Genomic DNA, 23,533 nt, shown 5'->3' with positions numbered 1-23,533 from the left:
TCAAACAAAAAAACAAAAAAAAATTGGTAGAAACGGGAATTTTTGACGGAAAAAAAGGCTCGAATTTGAAATTAAAAAAGCGTCATTGCCCGAAGTAACGGATATTTTTGGTGAAAAACTAGCCGCGTCAACGAATTCACCGTGCCGAAAAACCCCGGCACCCCCGCACCCACGCACCCAAAATTTCGACTCATTTCGAGAGCGAATTCGAGTTTATCAGAAAAAATGCCCAACTTTTACGACAAACTGGTTACCTACGCAAATTTATGTACGAGTATCGAGACACCGCGAATATCCCGCTTCCAATCTTTTGTCGGTGCGTAATTTGCCGCTTCGCTTCGATTCGAAGAAAGTATTTTTCATAATTACTAGTAGTGTACATCATATTTTCAAGGTGATTTGCGACTAAATTGAGGTCGCTGGTCGCTGGTCGCTGGTCGCTGGTCGCTGGTCGATGAGCCCGAATTTGACGTTTCACGTTACACTCTCGTGATTCAGGCCACTGCGACGCTCCTTCGTAGAAAAAATGCCATTTCATTTCTTTTCAAAAAATTACAAGTTTTTCAAGATGAATGTGTAGATCGATACTACGTAATTCTCTAGAGTCGACGACGAGTCAGCTATGTACCTTAAATTAGGTAGTCGACGAAAATAGTCGTTAAAAAAAGGCGAGTTAAATAAAATAAATTTCCAATTCCAACCTCATTTTGGGCCTCAAAATGGGCTATTTCTGAAAGTAAGACGCACTTTGGTGAAATTTCGATACCGGAAATGAATTCGCCGTGCTCGTGCGATAAGCGATAACCCTGCAACCGAAATTACGAGGTCCCCTCCCCGAAAACACGCTCCTCCTATTTACGGCAAACTGGTTATGCAATTTTATTAACACCGAGCGTTTCGCGTTTCGCGTTTCGCGTTTCGCGTTTCGCGTTTCGGATGCAATCCTCCGTTTGGTATACTTTTCGAGGGGACTTGTCATTAATTTAAGGTCGCTTATTTCGAATCTGGCGTCACTTTTTGATTGAAAAAAAACAAAACAAAATAATTTCTTTCTGCGGTAAAATTACAATTTTTTAGTGCGATTTTTTCAAGAAAATGTCTCTTTTTTTCGACAGCAATTTTTAAGACGGACCGTCGCGATTCGTATAAATGCGATTACCTACGTTACGAGTATACTTTCGCGGTCTCGGTGATTTCTCGACTTTTTTCACACGTAATGCGAGCGTGTTTTTCGGCTTATTCGAGCTAGCTTCGTTTAAATCGGACGCGTATTTTTCGCAGTGGCTGTGGCTGCTCCACGTTTGCGTTCGTGAAGAAGATAATAATATGTACTAGTATCATTTTTATTAGCGGGAAATTTCGATTTTCTCAGAAATGTGTGCAGAATCAACGTGCGAAAAAATGGCGTAAAAAAGTCGAACACGTATACATACGCGTATGTAGGTGCGAGTATGCAGCTGTGAGCTGTAGGTACCTAGGCCATAGGTAGGTAATTTGAAATTTCCAACCAACGGCTCACCGACCGCGACCGCGACCGCGACCGCGACCGCGTTGAAAGGCTGTTGCGTTGGCGGCCAACAATCCTTAAATGCGCCTTTTTGAAGATACCTATTTCAGACATTTACTTTACGTTTTTGCTTGAAAAAATGCATCTCGAGTACTGCTTACCTATCCGAGTTACGAGTAACAAGATGCGGTGTTAGATTTTTAAATTTGTGACGATTACTTATTCGCGTAAAAATGGATGAAATTTCGCTTCTTTTCTCGCATTTTTCATGAAATTGCGGAAGATGTTGAAATTTGGTGCCGCGAGTGCTAGTTACTCGTACCTAGGTTTCGTCGACGCTGGTGAAAGTGGTGAAACGGAAACGGAAACGGAAACAGGCGCATGCAGAGTAAATTATGTAAGTAAGTACCTACATAATACATTATGTTTAGTAGGTATAGGCCGTTCAAACAGGGTTACTCGAGCATGCTTCGTTGATTTTGTGTTTTTGGTTTTAAACGCTGGGTAGCTCGAAGGGTGAGTGCGAAAACACACACACACACAAAACCAGAAACACACGTCAAAAATCAAAAATGTTTTGTGCAAGTTTCAGGATTAATACGAGTAGGATAGGTGGTACATACATTATGTGTACGAGTATATTACTGAATGATGGCGATGATGATGATGATGATGATGATTATAGCAAGTTAGCAACTAGCGAGATTAGATACGAGTACGGTACGTCGTCGTCGGTTAGAATTGTAAAATACCACGACTCACGAGTAAAGCGACGCGCGCGAGAGTACAATATTAGGTAGTTACGTAGAGTAGAGGTAATTTAAAGCCACGAGTATAGTGTATAGTGTATAGGTATCTGGTATAGCTATGGTGAAACCTGTATAAGTTGTCCTTCTCGCGGCGGAGTGATACGGAAAGCTTTACGCTTTACTTCGGGTGGTTTGTACGTTTCGAAAAATTTGAATTTCGAAGATATGTCGGCCGTTTGTACGACAATTTCGTCAACAGGATCGCTAGCGCGTACGACATTTTCGCTCGAAAGCTGACGATCGACCGCCGCCGCCGCCGCCGCAGCCGCCACCTGTCATATCAGTTTAAAATATGTACTTGTAGCTGCTAGCTAATCAAAATACGAGTATCCGCAGCGCAGCGCAGCGCAGGTGGGTAGGTACGAGTAGGGAGCAGGGACAAGGCACCATAGCCCAGCACCAGCAGCAGGAAAGTAGCTGGGTAGGTGGGTAGGTGCAAAATCACGTCGTCTAGCGAAAGAGATGAAATTGAAGAAACGTTTGTTTCGCATTCGCATTCGCATTCGCATTCGCATACGACTTTAGAAACAGACAGCAAGTGCTCAGCTCGTCAACTTGAGGATTAACTTCGTATTAAGCTAACACAAAACGGCAGAAACGGCTGAACCAACCGCTCCTGCACCTGCACCTGCAGTATGCAACGAGTAGTTGAGACATTTCAGACTGCGCGTCGCGTCGGCGTCGCCTCTGCCGTCGGGGTGCAAGATTTAATTGCATACCATACCTACGTTGACGACGACGCGACGTTTTCGATGGTCATTCTTCCAACTTGGCGGAGGTTACGAGTACCTAGGTATGTATGTACTACATATACCTATGTTGTAGAAAAAGAAGAGCTTGCAGCGGCGCGGCGCCGTACTTACCTTTTGTTTTTGGCCGTTTTGAACGGCAGCCAAGGCTGGTGCTGAAGTGGCAGCTGCCGATGGACCGGTTACGTTTTTGGATTGCGATTGAGATTGCGCTTGCGTTTGCGTTTGCGTTTGCGATTTGACAGCGGCGTCCATTTGTTGAAATAGCGAGCGAGATTTTTTCGAGATTCCTGCGAAATTAAGCGGCACATAGGTATGGATTTACGGCGAGCGCTCGTCTCATCTCATCTCGTCTCGTCACTCGTGCCAAGCTACGATGGCGGTTCACTTACCAGCTTCGAACACGTCCATGTCTTCGTCTCTGGCGCCAGCAGGCTTCTTTGCGGATACTTGTTCGTCGTCGTCGCTGTCTTCGTCGTGGACGACTTGGCCTTTCTCGAATTTTTCTTTAATCAAACGCGCCTTTTCCGCTCTTATTTCGACGTCTCGCTTCACGCAAGTTTTCTCGCTCTCGGCGACCGCATTTTCGTACGCCTCTTTCATTTTACCTTGCTTTCCCTGTAAGCATGACATTGACGTGACACCGAGAGCTACGAGTAGGTACAATGTTCATACAATATACATATATACATACGTACGTCTACGTAGGTACTCGTATATGTGTGCGAGTACTTCAACGTGCTACGAGTACTTAGTACTTGGCACTTGGTACTTACCATAAATAGTCGCGAGCGAATACGCTGCAGTTCCTCTCGTCGTTCTTCTCTTCTTTCTTCTTTTTTGGCCGTTTGTCCGTTTTCCCAATTCTTCTTGACGTCGTTCATCTTATTGAAGGCGATCGGTTTTTCGCGCGACACTACGCTTTTCGTGATTCCGTTACTTTCTGCAAAGATTACAAAACAAAAAACACGTTAAACACGGATATGCCAACGGCCAGCGGCCAGCGGCCGTGAAAACGGCAAACCTCATCCGCAATACCATAAGTCTAGACGGTACTCACCGTTGGTATTCGATTGCTCGTCCTCTTCTTCGCTGGATGTGGATTCTTCGTAATCGATGCCGTTGAAAATATCACTGGAAACGCCAACGTCCATGCCTTTCGCTTGAAATCTGCCGCCGCACCGATAACAATTTCAAGTTTTACAAGCGCATCCGTATAGGTAGATAGAGATACCGGTACGGTACGGTACGGTACGGTACGGTACGGTACGGTATTGATAAATCATTAACTAAGTACGAAGATATGTAGGTACTAAATTGGATGCACGGATCGGCTGTCGCTACTCTCGCTAGCCGCTATTTCAGGCTGCCCGGTGATATCCGGCTCGAGCGTACGAGTAGATATGGGCTGGCGACATTGATTACTGCCAACCCAACCCAGCCTAACTTGACCACGACAATTCTCGCCAACTATGCTCGAGCCCTCGAGCTCGAGTGTGTAGCGCGTAGCGCGTAGTGCGTAATGCGTACTACTTAATTGCTGTTTTCGTATACACGTACCTGGCAAGCTTGCTCAAAATACTAGGAGATCTTTTTACACAAACGGCGGACCTGTCAGCAGCGGCCGAGATGGAGTCATCTTCTTCCGTGTTTTGTTTTTCGAAAACTTGAAACCGCGATCTGACGTTCAAACTGCTCAGCTCGTCTAGTCCCAAATCCGGTTTATCGCTCGCTGTAAATCGCAAAACACATTTTACCAATTAGGCAAATGTACATACAATTACGAGTATAAGTAGCTATAGCTACCGATTCCGTTCGATCGAACATGACATAAATTAGCTACAAAAGGTATAGGGTAGCGGTAGGTAGGTACTACATTATAGATTTATGCGCGTTTGTACTCGTAGATGGAGACGTTATTCGGTACAATAATCTGATCTGAGACTGATATCCGCGAAATCGAGTCTGAGATAAATTCGTATCGTACGATGAATCCTTTTATCCTTATTTTGTAGCTGTAGGAACTGTCAGTGTGTTGGAATTTTCTGCGACACTTGGTCTCGCCTCGCCTCGCCTCGCCTCGCCTCGCCGGACCACCAATTGTTTTTCGTCATTCTTACCTACCTACCTACCTACCTACCTACCTATCTACCCACATACCCACCCACCCACGCCTCGGCCCATCTACAAAATGTATCAAACAAAAGAAGTGAACAGAACAGAAAAAACTCGACAACGACGATGTAATCAACTATTAGATAAAACAAACGTACACGCGCAGAACATGGAAAAGACACAGGACACAGGACACAGACGAAAAGAGTAGTCCTACTACACATGCCTATTGACTACTGGTATTAGGCACATTACGGCTAGGTGCTAGGTGCTAGGTGTCATGGCACCATTGACAGGCTAAGCAAACGTCGTCGCGTTAATTGGTTTGGTTTTTGTTTGGTCTTATGGTGGTATCAACGATGCACACGTCGATGGCGGTTAAATTTGCATAGTTAAGCAAAAACGAAAAAAAAAAACAAAATGAAAACAAAAAAAGGTAAGCACTTTTGTAAGAAGGCAGCCGGAAGGCGACAAAAAGGTTTAGGCAATAGGCAATAGGCAATGGTGAGCGATGAGCGGACAGACTTGACATGAACCAGGTAAACCCGGTATTGAGTTATTATAGTGTTGAAAGCCACGGCATCGGCATCGGCATTCGAAAACATATTTTGTCGATTGCCAAGTGTGCTAAGTAGTAAGTACGATACATAGGCATTGGGCACACGGCACACGGCACACGGCACAGGTAGATACCTCGAACAACGTCCGGCGGCAATTCTAGCGGCTGATTTTCACGTATGATCATTTCCGGCCTTTTCAGTTTGACTGCGTGTATCGTACACCGTACATATAGATATCATCGCGTGGAATTTGATTGAAAAAGCAAACGGAACCGCAATCGCCACCGCCCATGCAAATAGCAGTAAACGAAAAACGAAAATTTAAAATAGCTAGTCGGCAACTCGCCTGTTTTTTTAAAGAAAATTTAATCGATAAAAACACTTACACCTACACCTACACCTACACCTACCTATCAAAGGGGAAAATGAACAATTCTCTACCACGAAATGTAGGTATAAGAAATACTCGTATATTCCGGATTTCATTTTTTAAAAAACTGTGTCCGAAATTAGGTCGTTTGACGGTACTTACCAGCTAGGCAGCTACCTACGTATGTATACTATGTGTTTATACGTAGGTATAGTAGGTAGACGGTAGAGGTACGAAGATACCTGAACAGTTCTCATACTACCTATGTACCTACATTATGTAAGTGTTTCAAGTTTGCATTTTTTTCTTCGCTGAAATCGGTTAGCTTACCCTACCTCAAATCTACACAACGAGTAAGAAACACTACCATAACTAACTGTACTTGGCCTACTTGGGATATCGAGCTGTCCAAGTGTCGAGCAGACGAGCACCCTCCTCCCTGCAACGTGGAGCCGAAAAACTTTTGTGTCGCCCACATAAGCTAAATTGGCCATAGTAAACGGCGGAAATACGAAATAGCCATAGGTACAATTAGGCCTACTCGTAGTAACACCGGATGATTGGTTGGTAAAAATCATACGCATCTGCGACTGTCATCTACTCGTACCTATTCCACGTTGCCAACCTATTTTTTGCGAACAAAAAACTTGGTTGTGACAAGGTGCTCGATATATTTCAACACCGAACACGCTGTAGGTCTGACTATTCTTATACCGGGTGCCCAGAAATATCGAGTACCCCGAAGAAAGTTTTTCATCAAAAATATAGGTTGGCAACGTGAACGTCGAACGGTTAAATAGATGCGTATAGTCTAACAACCAATCATGCGCTATCATTATTTCCCGTGGCCGTATCATTTACTGTGACCATGACCAACCAAAGTATTTTAGTAGAAAACTTTTTTAGGGGTACTCGATATTTCTGGACACCCTGTATGTACAGGTACACTGTACAAGGTGCCCAGAAATATCGCGAAACCCCTAAAAAAAAGTTTTCAGCTAAACATTTTGGTTGGTCACAGTGAATGATACGGCCACGGGTAATAATGATAGCGCATGATTGGTTGTTAGACTAAGGTGATACTTAACATTGCACCAATCATACGCAATACGCATCTATTAAACCGTTCGGCGTTCACGTTGCCAACCTACGCGTATATTTTTAATAAAAAACTTTCTTCGCGCGGGGTTCACGATATTTCTGGGCACCCTGTAGCCTATATACCTACTCGTATGTACGTAGAGGTAAATGAGCGAACGACACGACGCGACGCGACGACGCGACGCGACGGTAGAAATTAATCTAGGTGTAGGTACCTATACGTATACTAAGTACGTATATGTATACTAAGCTATACTAACCGGGTGCCTCGTTTTCGACGACTACTTTTGGCTTAAATAGATCCTTGAAATGAGGCTTACAAAACAGTTTACCTTCGTGGCTACTGTAAATATCCACTCTGTCAACAGAAAAACCAAAACAAATGAAATGTAGGTAAGTTGGACGTTCGAATGAGAGCCGCGCAAGCATCGCAGGTCGCCAACTTGCGAGTAAAAAGCTCGTACGTCGTCGCCGCAGCGCCACGCGCCATCGTCGTCTGACTGATTTCGACGTTTGTTGAAATTCGCAAATCAAAAATCGACGATCGCCGATCGTTGACAAAACGACTTCGGAGGCATGCCAAACGGGAGGGGGGAGAGATGTGGGGCTCGGCACAAAAATATGTTAGCAAAAAGTTGGGAAACTTGCAAATACCCGTACGTATGTACATACTTGGGTAGTTGAGGGCTAGTTGCACCATCATGGTTTAAACTCGGTTTAAATACGAATAAAAATTGTTGCCCATTTTTTATATAGCATACCAAAAGTTGTATTGATACGTCACTTAAACTTGGTTTAACTTGATTCGAATTTGTTCACAGAATGGTGCAACTATACCTACCTGAGAAGAATTTACGACGTATAAGTTGGAAAAACCAAAGAATTAGGTAGTACAGTACCATACATCGTGGGTTTCTACTTTCTATGTAGGTTGTAGGTACATACTAAGTACTTGGTGAATTAAAAATTTTCACAAGTTTTCGCTTTCCTTTTCCTTTTTCCTGCCAAAGTTGGAAAGTGGAAAAATTGACTTCTCACGTCCGAAAATACTCCTAACGTTATTTGGCTTGGCTTGAAACTTTCCAAAACAAGTCTTTTAATTGCAGTAAAGGCCAAAGCTGCCAAAAAGGCCTTTTTTTCGTTAAAAACTGGAAAATACTCGCCAATTTTATTTTTGTCAAAATTCATTCTTTTCGAAAACGTAAAATTTTATCCTGAAAAAATGAGGAATCGCGAATTTTTTCGAGCTTTTACCCTGAAATTTTCGGGAACCTAAAAATTTTGAAGCCACGAAAATCAACTTTTCTCGCAATCATCAGTTTTTCACAGCTTTCATTTTTCTGCCGCTTCCGAAGATTGATTTCATTTTACCCCCCCCCCCCCCGGCCCCACCCTTCCCACCAAAATACCTCTACATCTTGTACATTGGTAGGTAGCCGATTAAACTTGGATTCGAATCGCGCTCGCTTATGGTATTGCCACTTGCCAGTAGGAATGAAAATTGGAAAATTGAAACTCGACACGTAAAGTGGGCTATAGGTGCAGGTACGTAATGATCGCAAACAATCTCAGCTCTCGCAAAACGAGTCGCCGATTTACTCGCGGAGTTGCGGCTATCGCGCTCACATCACAAGCATTCGTACGTATTACATTTACATACATATGTACATACATAACACCTAGGTACTATAGATAGGGATGATGTGGCATTTGGTACTTTGGCAGCCGACGGACGACGGACGACGGACGACGGGCAACTGGCGAATATGTACGAGTACGAGAATACTAAATACTAATTCTATGTAGGTAGTAGGTACTTACGTTAGTTGTTTATTGCAGGTGTTGCAACGGAAGCAATTTCTGTGCCAAACAGCACGTTCGGCTTTTATCAATTCCATGGCAAAGACGGTTTTATTGCAAGCCTTACATACGTTACACGCATTTTCTGCGACGCCATTTTCGTTCTACGAGTATAATGCAAAAAAGTGATTAGACCGGTATACACATGCTGGTAGCTAGGTACTGCTACTGTTCGTAGCCTACACGTGTCAGCGACTCAGCGCAACAGTTATGTAACAGTGTAGCAGTGTAGCACAAAAAGCACTCACTTGACTGAAATGTTGCTGAGCTTTGCTCGAATCCGACGAACGAACGTGAAGCAGAGTTTTCTTCGTCAATTGATCAAATTTTCCGAATCCGGATCGCTGAAAATTGAAAAGCGCAACTTATAGCATCTACCTAATACCTATACGACATACGTATTTCACTTGACCGACGCGACGCGACGCAGTTATACGCGAGTAGGTAGACTATTCGTACGAGTAAATCGTAATTTTTAGTTTTTAATAGGTATGCCTACTCGTATGTAGCAATAATGTAGGTACTTACTTACATCGGTTTCTGTAGGAATGGGAGTACAAATGCTAAAATTGACTTTAGCGACCCCAAAAAAAAACATAAGGCTATTTCGATACCCTTACAAATTTATCAAAATTTCATGTTTTGCACCACCCCCTGCCCCTTTGAGGGTTCATTTCGAGGATATGGGTAAAATAAATGCCAAAATCGACTTCAGCGACCTAAAAAACCCCCATCACCAAAATTTTACGGATTTTGCTTTGAAATTGGATTTCCCCTTTCGAGAGCTCATTTCGATGTTAGGGGTAAAATTGGTGCGAAAATTTGACTTCAGCAGCCTAAAAAAAAAACCATATCCGAAATATTACTGATTTTGCTTTAAAATTCGATTTTTGGCGGCTACCTATACTTGTTCATTTAGGACCACTGTGCGCCGCTCGCCGCGCCACGAGTCAGCTAGGCTACACCTATAGACTTGGAGTTGGGTCAGTAGCTCAGTACATACTACATAATAGGTATGTATTATACGTAAACGTAACGTAGTGCCTACTAGGTGTAGGTACTCATTATACGAGTAGGTACCTAGTTGCAGTTTGGTCACTTACCAGCTCTCTAACGCAAACATTAGAGAATTCGTCGCCGTCGTCGATTATCTGGTGAAAATTTAAGTCATCGTCGCAACGAGCTGTCGGCGACGACGGTTTTACTCGTATCTAAAAAAAACAATACGAAACAAAGCAACAAAAACAACACTGTAAAAAGCATCAAACGGCAAACGGCTGCACACAGCACGGTTTACGTACACGTACACGTACGGTAAGTGGTAAGTAAGGTTATGCTAATGCTACTCGTAGGTTACACATACACATTAGATGTGACAAAGGTTACCTCGCTCGCGGCTCGCCTCAAAATCAGTAGGTACCACCTATCTAGGTGTAGGTAGGTAGTAGGTACCGGGTTGTCCAAGAATAAGCCATTTTAATGGTAGGTATCAAAAAAAAGAGGAAAAATTCCCCGTTTGAAAATTGCAAAGTTGAATAATCATTTGAAAAATGGGCGCTCGAATGCCCGATTGTCTCGATGAAACACGAGAGAATCTTTCATTTTGCATTGAAATAATACTCGAAAGCACGTTTTTTCAATTTTAACTCGCGGACATTTTTGTTGACTTTGAATTCTCAAAAACCCATTATTCTTGGACACTCGGTAACATAGGCAGGTAGGTAAGTACGCAGATTTTTGTTACAACCACGCCACACGGTAACAGCTAGCGCGCGTATCAGTATTGGGTGACAGCTGACTGGTGACGGGTGAGAAAACGACCGGCTACGGCTATTCGGCTATTCACCTTCAAGTCAAGATTAGGTAATTACAATTACTATACCTACTATTCACGTGACACCTACTACCCTAGGTATTTTCGATCTAACAATAAGAATCAAGTCGATCGATACTTACCACTTTTGTTTTGCTGTAAAAACAGCATGTATTGTAATTATAGGTAGGTAGAGGTACCTAGCTATACCTACGTGGTTAAAAATCGTACGAGGTGTGAAAGGCGCTACCGCGGTGCCGACGCGCGACGGTATTTCAGTATCTAGATGCAAAGTACGCATTCGAGTATTTTTTATTTATTTTTTTCCAAATGAGAGCGCCACGCCGATTTAAAATGAAAATGGGATGAAAACGTAGCTAAAGCCAAAGGTACCCAGGTACAGGGTGCAATGCGTGGACAGCAATATCGTCAACGTCTAAAAAAGTTTTCTGCTGAATACGAGTACGTATCTCGGTTGGTCAAAGTGAACGATGCGAGACACGAGTAATAGGTAACGATAGCGTATGATTGGTTGTTGGACTGATGGTGAGAGTGAGATGATAACTTTCCACCAACCATAAATGCATCTACTCGTATTTAACCGTTCACGTTGCCAACCTACCTACGCGTATATTTTTAATGAAAAACTTTCTCCGGGGTTCACGATATTTCTGTCCACCCTGTAGGTAGGTAGGGTACCTGAACCAAATTTTCAAATTTTAGTTCTCGATCGTTTTCCCATCTCACTCGTTCACAAAATTGTCACGCAGCAGTACGTCTGTTCGTTAGTTTGTTATACTCGTACTCGTACTTGGACCGTAGGACGGTCGATGAGTCGATGAGTCGATGAGACGCTGCTTCGATCAAGTTTTTATAATTCACGCCAGTCAGCTGATCACGTACGTGTACACGTACCTAAACCTATGTTTAAAACTTGGAGTAAGTCAGCTACTCGTAAAAAAAAAAAAAAAAAAAAAAAAAAGCGTACCTATCTAGCAAAAATAAAAACGGTTAGAATCTAAACACTACACAAAAACATCACACATCATACACCACACACTCTCGATACAATCGCTGTGACAGAGATGGCGATATGCACTCCGTAGCTAATTAGTAGGTAATTAGTAATTTAACCGTAACTGTAAGTGTAAGTGTGAGTGTATATAGGATGGGATGTATCTCGGTAGGTTCGATAATCGATAGATACAAATATATGTAGTAGGTACCTACGTATGTATATATGGTGATGTACTTACGACGGATATGTTCTCTTTCTCGTCGGCGTGTTTTTTGCTCTTTTTGGATTTTTTGGTTTTTGGCACGATACCGTTGGTGGCGTTGTCGTTGGCGTTGGCGTTGGACAAAGAGGAAGATGTGGTGGTGGTGGTGGTGTTGGAAGAGGCGGTGATGATGGCAGAGTTGGAGTTGACGTTGACGTTTTCGTTTTCGGCAGTCTGAGCGACACTTTTCTTTTTTCTCGTCGTCTTCTTTTGGGTGGTACTCGTAGTTGTGAATTTTGATTCGCGAACCACGTCCTGTAGGCATCGAAATTCAAACTCGTAAGTTCTACTTACCTACTCGTAAGTTGATTACGCGCCGCTGCGCTGCGCTGCGCTGCGAATAAGATGCGGATTTGTTAGTAAGTAGCGCCTACAGGGACCAGAAGTCCTCCGAATAAACATCGTACGAGTATATGTACGATAGGCTCGAGGCCTGGGCAGTGTGTAAGTGAAATTAGCAGTAGCAGTAGCAGCAGCAGCAGCACAATGTAGTAGCAAGTAGCTCTAGCTACTATAGCTAGATGCGAGAGCCGTTGCCACAGGTAGCCGGTAGGCTATCAACACAGTTAGGAGACAAAATAGGTGAGTACAAATTCCAGGCGATCGATATCCACAAGACGTACAGGCTACACTTACACAGAAACATCGAGTACTCCGAAGAAAGTTTTTTTTTTTTTTTTTTTCAAATACTAATTGTACTCACTCTCCTGTAGGTACTCGTACCTATGTAGATATGTAGATTGGTAACGTGTGAACGTGAAATACTCGTAGATGTAAGATGAATACCTACGCTACGCTACGCTACACTACGCGTAAGTACTCGAATGATTGGTCGTGGAATGTTATCACCTCACCATCGCCTCAGCCTCAGCCTCAGCCTCAGCCTCACCTCAGTCCGATAGTCCGATAATGCGATAATGCGATAACCAATCGTGTTCGTGTGCTACCCAACCGAAACATTTAGCGGCGGAAAACTTTTTTAGTGGCAATGGCAGGTAGGATACTCGATATTTCTGCGCAATGCCTGGTTGTGGTTGTGGTTGTGGTTGCAGATATTGACATTAGCCATTAGGTATATAAGCTAAAGGTAAAGAGAAACGCACACTTTGGTAGGTAAATGGTAAGCGAACAAAGCGCGTGTTTTTCAAATTTCTATTTGTATTAGCGCGAAAAGGTGAAAACTAGTGTACGAGTAGTAGAAGTACTGGGTAGGATGGGCATTTGTTTTTCTTGCCGCAGGCGCAGGGACGACGCGACGGACGCAGCGAATAGCCATGGCCGGCCACGATGCGATATGGCATGGCATTGGCAGATAGCTGATGGCAGCTGATCATCTGGTAACAAATTCTCGCTCGCGTTGCGTTCCGTTCCGCTCCGCTCGTAGAGTGCGCCAATGTAAAATGCACTTATCTGCTCGAGTGGTGCACGTGAAACGATGGTACTCGTAATTTTGCGCAAAATCCGCGTACCAAAGTTTAAATACGAGTAGGGCTATACATACGAAGTAATAGGCTAAGTACAAATACATACGTGTGTATAACCTGTCATCCTAAGCTGATGTAGGTACGAGTTGAGTACTACGGGCCAACTTACTTTGATCACGTTTTCGGGAATGTTGTAACGGCATTCTTCGATCAAGCTGGTGGATTGTTCGTGCGACATTGTCGTCGTCGTCGTCGTCGTCGTCGTAACTTGTTCGCTACTCGTATTACGAGCGTATGGCACATGTTGGGGCCCCGAAGGCGGTGGCGATTGCTGATTGGACAGTAAATCTACTTGGACATCGGCGGTACATTGGTCGAGTTGGCGCTGTTGACGCGAATACTGCCGTTTGATGGTTTCGTCGGTAGATACAGCTACAGCTACAGCTACAGCTGGTGAGTTTGAGAAAGCGTTAGTAGAAACGTTAGTGGTAGCGGTAGCGTTATCGTCAACTGCGTCGTTATGGCGGTGGTTGTCGGTTGAGCTGCTGACAAGTGTAGTGCCGCTTCTCGACGAGAATGCGGTGGTTTGAAACTGCTTGGCGTTTGTTTGGCTGGTGCGAGTCATCTGTACGCATTCGGCGGCGAAAACATCCTCTCGGACGGCGGTAGCGCTGGTAGCGCTGGTAGCGGTGGCCATGTTGCCCTCGCCCTCGCCTTCGCCCTCGCCCTCGCAGTCGTGCTCGTCGTTTACTGTGCCGCCGCTAACTTCGTCAAATAACGTATCAAAGTCGTCGACGCGATGAAGTATTTGGCCGGTAGAATTACGTTTGGAGCCGTTGACGCTATTTTCGCGCGACCGTTTGCGACTGCTGGCGCCTGTATCGGTTTTCAAAGCGGCGGCGGCGGCGGCGGCGACTACGACGTCGACATCGGTAGTGGCAGCGGCGGCGGCAGCGGCAGCCATATCGGCCGTATTGTTATCGTTTAGTAGGTTAATTAGTAAGCAAGCTTCGTCTTTGGCGGCGGCTGCGGTTACCATCGACTCGTCTCCGTCAGCTATACTTACAACATTTTGACCATTTACACCCATTCCGGACATATTAGGTGATGGACGCTGGCACCGACGGCGGCGGCGGCGGCGGCGGCACTTGTTCCGATTTCGTGTCCGCCAATATCAGCGACAACCTGCAACAGTTCAACAATCAATCGATCAATAATTAGCCTTAACCGATAACTATACGTATACGAGTACCTACATCTACAATCTACATAGGTACACTATTTGGTACGAGTACGGAGTATCTCGATATACGAGTAGGTACCTAGGTACTAAAATGATTTCTCATACCATTCGACCGTTGTTTAAGCGTTTAAGCGTTTAAGCGTGGGGCTCGGAGCTCGGATCAAATTTCATTAATATCTCATCGCAGATAGTAAGTAGGCGTGGGGCGTGGGGCGTAGGTATTGTAGGAACAGAATGCAAAGCGAACGTGAGATTAAATTCGAGGGTACTCCATACTCCGACAGATTTACGCGATCGCATCGCAATTTCTGACATTACGTATATGGCGCAACAAATGTCGATACGGTACGGTACAGTACGGTGTGGTATGGTATACTGTACGGCGGCGTACACTTAAATGTACATGCGAGTATGTATACGTATTTACGCGTAGTCGCGTACTACCTACGAGTACAATTGTATACGATTGTCGAATACGAGTAGTAGTTGTTACTAGAGAATTAGAAAAATGCACACGCACATCGGTACGGCGTGGCGTGGTGTGGCGCGGCGCGGCGCGGAAAAAGGCGGGTAAGGGGCGTATAACGATGATATCGTATTCTATTTTGAGAGCCCACAACGTACTCGTACTCGTACACGTATATTTACGACTCATGCACGATCGCGATCGCGATCGCGATCGCAAGCTCTACGTCAAATCTCAAATCGCCGCGGCAACTGCGCGCAATCACTCGCTGCATGTGTCGTGTCGGGCAAATTTTGGTCAAAAATTTCGATAAAAGGGTTGGAAGGGGGCTTCGAAAATTTTGGTACCTAATTCGACGTTTTGAGCGCAAATTATGGTACTCGGACGATTGCGGGGGAAAAAGTGGATTTTCCCGTTATTTCGCTTTATTTCACGTACCGTACCTACGTGTTTTTCGACCTCTAGCACATGGGGCAGTGCCTACTGCCTTTTGCTTGTTTTAACCCTCCAACCACATTTGACCCCTCCTCAAGGTTGAAAAGTCGACTTTCTCTCGGATCGCACCCGCGCCCGCGCCCGCGCCCGCGCCCTCGCTCGCTCAAAACCTCAACTTTAGGTACGGTATATAAGTAGGTATACTAGGTATAGGTAGCAAAAATTTAGCTCTTACGTGGCAGTTGTCAGTTGAACGTTAGTCGCTAGGTGTAGGTACGCATTTTTTCGGTTTCTCGTTTTATTTCATTTTTTTTACTTTAGTATTGAAAAAAACTTTCATCGCTTCGAGTTTCAAATTTCACACCTTATCTCGGCCTCGCCATAGGAAGCTACATGGTACATGAGTATTAAGAATATGTATACTCGGCACTCTCGCTCCCGCTCCCGCTCCCGCTATAAGCGCTGGCGCCCCACATTGCCGCTGTTTACATTCCGCCTCCGCGGTTCCACTACTACTCGTACAGTACCTACTACATATTGTAATGTATTTGTACCTACGGGGAGATACGTATATGTAGGTACTGTGCCCTGTGTCTCGGTACAATTATACACCACAATATGTACAAACGCTGAGCCGAGCCGATCCGATCCGAATTACGTTTTACATACGAAGTGTAGCCAGTATAGGTAGAGGTACGATGGCGATGGCGATGGCGATGGCGATGGGAAAAGCCGGCTCGCAAGTGTACATATTTGATATTTTGTACTCGCTGGTATACCTACCTTACCTATCGTACATACGTAAACGTAACGTAGGGTACCTGGTTATCGTATATCGTACCTACTAACTACTACGAGTAGGTACATGTATGTACATCAACTCGTACCCACACCTACACCCACACCCATCGTACGACTGTACGAGTAAGTTGTCGTGCAGCTGAAAGCTACCGCCTATTGTGCGAGTGCGAGTGCGAGTTTGCCAACTAATTAAATGGCTAATTCGTACGCGTACGTAGTTTAATTACGAGTAGTTAGCTTGTATAGGCGAATTTTCTCCTCAATTGAGTGTAGCCGACTTTTTACTTATAGGGCTACGGCTACCCAAAAGTATAGCGATAGACCTTTGAGCGGGCAACCAACAGCTACCCAGTACCTAGACCTATACCCTACACCAGAGGTAACTGCGACTACGCGCAAATGCCTGGGCGAATTTTTGGCCCGCGTTAAAATCGCAATGAATTTGAAAACACGCCTATCAGGTACGCTTATACGCTTACGAATAGAGTTAGTACCGTATCTGACTACGAGTTTTCTTACTCGTACGACTACGTAAACGTATTTTCCGCTTGCAGCTTATACGATGTACTACGCAAAGTATAGGTTAGATACCGTTCGTACGTCTATGTCTACGTCTGCGTCGAGTTATTCGTAATCGTAATAGCCAATAGCCAATAGCCAATAGGTAGCTGCAGCTACGAGTACGTTTTGCCGGCATCGCATATTTTGCGAAGCGAAGGAATGCGCTCGTAATCGTATTCGTATTAAAATAAAAAATGAGGGACCGTCAACAACCACAACCACAACCGACGATATGGAAAAATACATACGTAGAAAAATGCGCACACGTTGCGATCGCACAAAGACGAAGACGAATAAAAATAGGTTTTTTGGCAAACGATTCGATTCGTACATTTCGTTTGTTGGGTGCGGAATGCGGGGTGCGGGGTGCGGGGTGCGCGTATTCGTGACAAATGCGCCATACCATATTAACATTACGACCAATATACGAGCAGTACTGCGTATACGTAAAATGGACCTAAGTAGGTGTACATACATAGGTACCGACAAATATCTTTGAAAGTACGAACATGATAGCCTACGGGGTGGTGGTGATGGTGGTGGCGGGCAGCGATAGGCATTGACCAACACCTTACAGTAGGTCTGCCTAAAATACATACATAGGTCATAGTGCCCCTATAGTTGCCTTCGACTACGATTAAGAGAGTCGGAATCAAAAATTCCGTCGACAAACACCGTGTAAGTAAGGACATGCGACAGATGCTGGGCTGAGTTGAGCTGGGGGCATATGTGGAATGTGGCATTAGGCATATGATACGCGAACGCGTATTTCTCGCGGCGGCGGCGGCGGCGGCGGCGTGGACGTACGGATGTGAACATTGCGTTGGTCTACCTCATGCATGTACCATACTCGTAGTCGTACATACTCGTTACTCGTATGTATGTACATAATGCTAACGTATACGTAATGTATTCGTACATTAGACATTACATATACTCGTACCGTATACGACAATAATTTGAACATACCATCTTTATCATTTACCACACGCATGTGTAGCTCAGCTGCCTGCAGGCGTTTACGCTTATCTACGAAACTACGCAAGTTGTTGCAGTGCGAGTGCGAGTGCGAGTGCGAGTGCGAGTGCGGTACCCAGCTGTAGCTCTGGCTAGCTAGTAGCTACCTCTACCTAGCACCTAGTACCCACTACTGCTACCGTAGGTAGGTATTTAACACAAAAACCAAAAATAGGTATCCGTAGCCCTTTACGACCCTACAGCCTACTCCTTAAACCGCGAGCAGTGACGACGTTTCGAAAAGTTTTATTCGAAAAAATCAAACATTGACGTCAAATTTTGCGACCTCTGTCTAGTATACACTCGCAGTGAATGATACGAGTAATTAATGATTGCGTATGATTGGTTGTTGGACTGATGGTGAGAGTGAGACGATAACTTTCCACCAACTATACGAGTATACCATACCCACGTAGAAAAAGTACACTGGTGTCTATTGGAAAATCAGCAGTGTTTCTTAGTAAGGAATTGCCACTAGTGATTTACTTCTCCTACTCAAAATTATGAGTGATGAATTACTGCTGATTTCTCAGTAGAGTAGCACTACTGATCCACATATGCAAATCAATGGTATTTCACTACTGTCTAGTATGCGTGTAGTAAATCACTACTGGCAATTCCTTACTAGGAAACACTACTCATTTCCAAGTGTGTGTCAGAAGTGTTTCACTACATGCTATCAGTATCAGTGGGGTGCAATAATTTTCAAAAATCAAAAAAATAGGGTTGGGGAATTTTATTTTGAATTTCCCTATCATCAATGTGATGCTCACATCATGTTTGATTTTTCCTGCCTATAACATTTATAGAAAATTCCTACACCTATACCTCACGGGGATTCGAACCGGGGACCTACGGATGTCTGACTACACAACCCTAACCACCTGACTACTAGAGCACTACAGTAGATAGGGCATTTAAAGAATATATTTGTTTGCAAACACTCAATTTCAACAGTTTGTGAATTTGAATGTCGAAACTTGAAACTATGAATAATTGGTGATGTTCTCAAGAGTGTCGAATTCATTTTTGAAAACTATTTGATCCCAAACCCAAAATGAGCTCCAAAGAGGGGGGAGGCAAAAAATTGCAAATTTTTTAAAGAAGTGCGCTGCTGATGTCAAAATTTGAAATATTAATGGCACTGAATCAACTTTTAAAGACCATTTGACCCCTAACTCCAAAATGGGCTCCAGAAAAGGGAGGTATACAAAAGTACAAAACCAAAAATTATCAAAAAAAATATATATGGGTACCAAAATCTCAAATTTATGGGTTCAGAATTCATTTTTCAAGACAATTTGACCTCAAACCCCAAAATGGGCACCAATGGGGGAGGTACAAAATTTTAAACTTTTTAAAGAAGTACATTATTGATATCAACATTTGAGTTTTCAATGGCTCAGAATCAATTTTTGAAGACCATTCAATCCCAAACCCGAAAATGGGCTCCAAAGCTTGGGAGGTACAAAAATGAAAATTTTCCAAAAAAAGTGCAATATTGGTGTGAATTGAAAATTTGGATTTTCAATGGTGTAGATCAGACTTACTTTTTGAAAATCATTTGATCGTAAACCCCAAAACAATATCCACAGCGGAGATTCAAAACCAAAAATTAAATTTTATTATATATTTGGACACAAAATGCATTTTTGAGAACGATTTGATCCCAACTTCCTAAAATGGACTCCAAAGGGGAGGTACAAAGTCGAAAATTTTCCAAAAAGATACAAAAATAGTAAGTACAATATTGGTATCAAAATTGGGATTTTCAATGCCCAGAAATAATGTTTGAAGATCATGTGACTGCAAAACCCAAAATGAGCTTCAAAAAGGTGTAAAATTGCAAATCTTCTCAAAAAAAATGTACAATATCGGTATTAAAATCTGGATTTTCAATGACACAGAATTTTTTGTTGAAGATCATTAGACCCTAAATTTGAATCTGCAATCCTTCATGTTCAAATCGTATATACATAATCTGATATCTGCATAGCATTCTTCAAGACTTTTGAATTTTTTTCCTCTTCTTCCACCCTAATTGGGGTATTTTTAGTTAGCAGGGCAATTGGTTGATGACATCACTGGTAAGGTGTACGTTTGCTAGTAAACTATATTAGACCATTACTGTTCAGTAGGCAAACATGTCTGCTGAGTGGTGCATTGTGTGGTAAATAATTATTGATGTGTAGTAAAAAACTACAACACATCTACTGAGTTGTAGTAAGTAACTACTGAGCCATACTACTCTGTAGGTGAACACCATTGTTGAGTGGTTCATTGAATGGTGAAATATTACCAATGTGTAGTTAAAAACTACTAATCTACCACTGAGCTGTAGTAAATAACTACTGAACCACTACTACTGAATAGGTAAACACCACTGTTGAGTGGTGTATTGAATGGTGAAGTATTATTGAGTAGTAGTTAGAAACTACTACTTTACTACTAAGCTATAGTGAATTACTGCAGAAGTCACACTACCCTGCAGTGCAACACTACTGTCCAGTAATGAATCAAGTACTGAAAGCACTACTGATGTGGTGTGAATTACTGCTTAGCACTACTGTTAAGTAGTGAATTACCACTGCCCCCTGTAAGTTTTTTCTACGTGGGTATGCATGTCTACCCGTATTTAACCATTCGGCATTCACGTTGACAATCTACGCGTATATTTTTAATTAAAAACTTTCTGCGCCGGGGTTCACGATATTTCTGTCAACCCTGTATGTACGAGTAGGTACCTATACTTACCTACCTACCAACCAACGAACCAACCAATTACTCGGATATAGGTACGCGCTAGGTAAAGAAATCAAGTGTAGAAATACTCGTATATAAGTACGCGTCTTATAAGAATTGGAATGACGAAGGAAGGAGGAAGGAGGAAGGAGGAAGGAAGTGGAAGCCATAATAAGCTGTAGGATAAGAAAACAAAAAGAAACGCGAACGCGAACGCGAATGCAAAAGCGGTACCTAACAGAAGTAATCGCGAGTGTGCTGAACAATAGATTTCTCATCGTCAGAGTCAGAGATGCGAGAGCTGTGAGGAGCAGCGCGGTACGCGCAAATCAACAAAGATATGGGTGAAATTTAAAGAAAGGTACCCGGTACCCGGTACCCATTTACCCACACTCGTACATGGGTAGTAATTATACGAGATGAGAAAAGCGGCGTGGCGTGGAGCGGCGGTTGTCGTCGTATTCGAGTACTCGAGTAGGTAGGTAGGTAGGTAGGTACGTACGTACGTACGTACTCTGCGTGCCCATTCCGCATTTCGTAGAGTACGAGTACGAGAACGAGAACGAGAACGAGAACGAAAAACAATAACAGGGAAAGGAATCGCGCTCGCGATCGCGATCACGAACACGATGGCGGGAAATGAAGAATAATTATGTATTACTAGGTGTATGGGTAATTGGGCACCGTATATATATACACACACACACACACACGCTCAAGCTAACGGCGATGTGAGCGGCGCGGACGCGGACGCGATATGGGCAGGAGCAGAGTATGCGGCAATCTCACATTTCACCTCACCACACGGAGCGGCGAGTTTGCAAAAAAGCGAAAAAAAGCATACCTAAATGTAATGTACATAATTCTTATTGTTTACCTACGTACGCGTAGTATAGGTATTAGGTACCTACTCGTAAGTACACAAACACTAACTAAGCCCACCTGACCTGACCTGACCTGACCTGACCTGCGAATATGGAAGCGATTTAGGCAGGCAGGGCTACATTTGACGTGCCCATCATCCTCGTAATTATGCTTAGGTATTTAATTTCCTATTCGTAAGTACCTATATACCAGTAGTACATGTACGTATGTGTATGTACATTCTACACGCATACGACATTACGACTACGAGTCCGCGAGTAGGAGTAAATATCGTGCAAAGTGGAAATGAGTTCACAAAAATTTCAATTGGCAAGCTTCCGAGTTCCGAATTCTGAGTTTGAGTTATGGCTTGTTGCTTGTGGTATGTATGTTTCGTGTCGATGTCGATGTCGATGTCGGTTTCCGATTCGAGCAAGGCACAGGGGCTGGGGCTGGGGCTGGAGCTGGGGCAGAAGGCAAAACCGAGTTGCCATATGTGGGTGCTCCATAATGTACTCGTCGTATTCGTAGCTAGAGACGTTACGAGTTGCGGGTTGCGAGCTTACAGTAAGGTAAAGGCAAACCGCGTGCATCAGCATTATACCTACTCGTATGTGTAGTTAATGGCCATAATGGTAAGTAGATGATTTTGGTTGGTAACTACAGCTACCGGCTACCGGCTCCTGGCTGCGCTGCGTCGCGCCGGGTGCGACTCGCAATGGAACGCTCAAAGGCCGTCGAAGCGGTCGAGTACGAGTACGAGTACGAGTACTCGGAACTGCTCTGACGAAATTGTCGGACGTCGTCGGTCATCCACATCTACGCCGACACTCGCAATTCGCATACAATACACTATACAGGCTGTGGGCTGCGGCACTGTGTGTAGCCGTCGGCCCGTCGCCGAACAATGACGGTGCGGTGCGGTGCGGTGCGGTGCGGTGCGGTGGTCTACTACGAGTAACTTTTGCCCATTCGATGAGATTTGCGTTTTCATTTCACAAGGTGTTGGACTGTTGGTAGTGTTGGTGTACCCAATGCACACTAAAAGCTCGACAATGGTTGGTGCCTCCTGCCTCTGGCTGGTGGTCGCGATACACTCGCAGCTACGCAAACCTAAGGTCGAACCATCTTCTCATCTGTACTTTGTGTCGACAATCAAATCAACTTTGAAATTTCGGCGCCGTCGCCGTCGTCGTATCTACCGGTAATCGGTCAAGTCGCTACCGTTACCCTTACCCTAACCCTAACCCTAACCCTAACCCTACACTCGACTGAACAGTGAACACGACGCGACGCGACGCGGCGTCTCACGGTCTCACTGGCAATAATCGTACATACGAGTAGATACGAGTAGATAGGTACTTGTAGCATATGCGTAGGTTCCGAGTCCGGCTGCGGCTGCGGCTGCTTTTCAACGAAAAATGACCAACTGACCATCGATGAACCAACACTTGGATTCAACGATCAAGTTTGCCTCGAGTGGCTACGGCTGACGCGCCATATAGTGTCATTTTGATGATACGACGAGTGAATTAGCTTCCTTCATCGTGTATTTGATGGGTTATGAACACCACACGCCATTGTCATCGTCATCGTCATCGTCATCGCCATCGCTGGTTGCAGTGTCACAACTACGAGCGAGTACCTACTAAACAATGTCCAATAACAATAGGTACTCGCAGGTAGGCTAGGGCTAGGTACATTCCGAGTATTCTATCGTCGTCGTCACTCGATGTCGTTGGCATTATTACTCACGTTGGTTAGACTTACTTTATTCGTCCAACGAATAAGTAATCTCGGGTACCGCCAAACCGAG

At 44.1% G+C, this 23,533-nt stretch overlaps 1 protein-coding gene across 6 annotated transcripts in view; it reads right to left on the bottom strand.

The window, feature by feature from the left end:
- The window catches only part of LOC135843452 (serine-rich adhesin for platelets), a 32,693-nt gene that overhangs the window by 5,203 nt on the left and 3,957 nt on the right, over window positions 1-23,533 (bottom strand). For 2 of the 6 annotated variants that reach the window (XM_065361352.1, XM_065361384.1), the window contains exons 1-13: window positions 13,758-14,648; window positions 12,141-12,419; window positions 10,175-10,282; window positions 9,320-9,415; window positions 9,033-9,175; window positions 7,472-7,569; window positions 5,874-5,945; window positions 4,626-4,797; window positions 4,126-4,235; window positions 3,842-4,008; window positions 3,458-3,683; window positions 3,180-3,355; window positions 2,385-2,588 (exon numbers count right to left, since the gene is read on the bottom strand). In XM_065361352.1, coding sequence (XP_065217424.1) covers window positions 2,385-2,588; window positions 3,180-3,355; window positions 3,458-3,683; window positions 3,842-4,008; window positions 4,126-4,235; window positions 4,626-4,797; window positions 5,874-5,945; window positions 7,472-7,569; window positions 9,033-9,175; window positions 9,320-9,415; window positions 10,175-10,282; window positions 12,141-12,419; window positions 13,758-14,627 — 2,721 coding nt within the window. In that variant the 5' untranslated portion in view covers window positions 14,628-14,648. The other 4 variants (XM_065361393.1, XM_065361376.1, XM_065361360.1 and 1 more) reach the window with 4 other exon arrangements.

This window comes from Planococcus citri, chromosome 1, assembly GCF_950023065.1.
Source record: "Planococcus citri chromosome 1, ihPlaCitr1.1, whole genome shotgun sequence".
Taxonomy (NCBI): Eukaryota; Metazoa; Arthropoda; class Insecta; order Hemiptera; family Pseudococcidae; genus Planococcus; species Planococcus citri.
The sequence above is the reverse complement of the archived record's forward strand: the minus strand, read 5'-3'. Positions and strand labels throughout refer to the sequence as shown.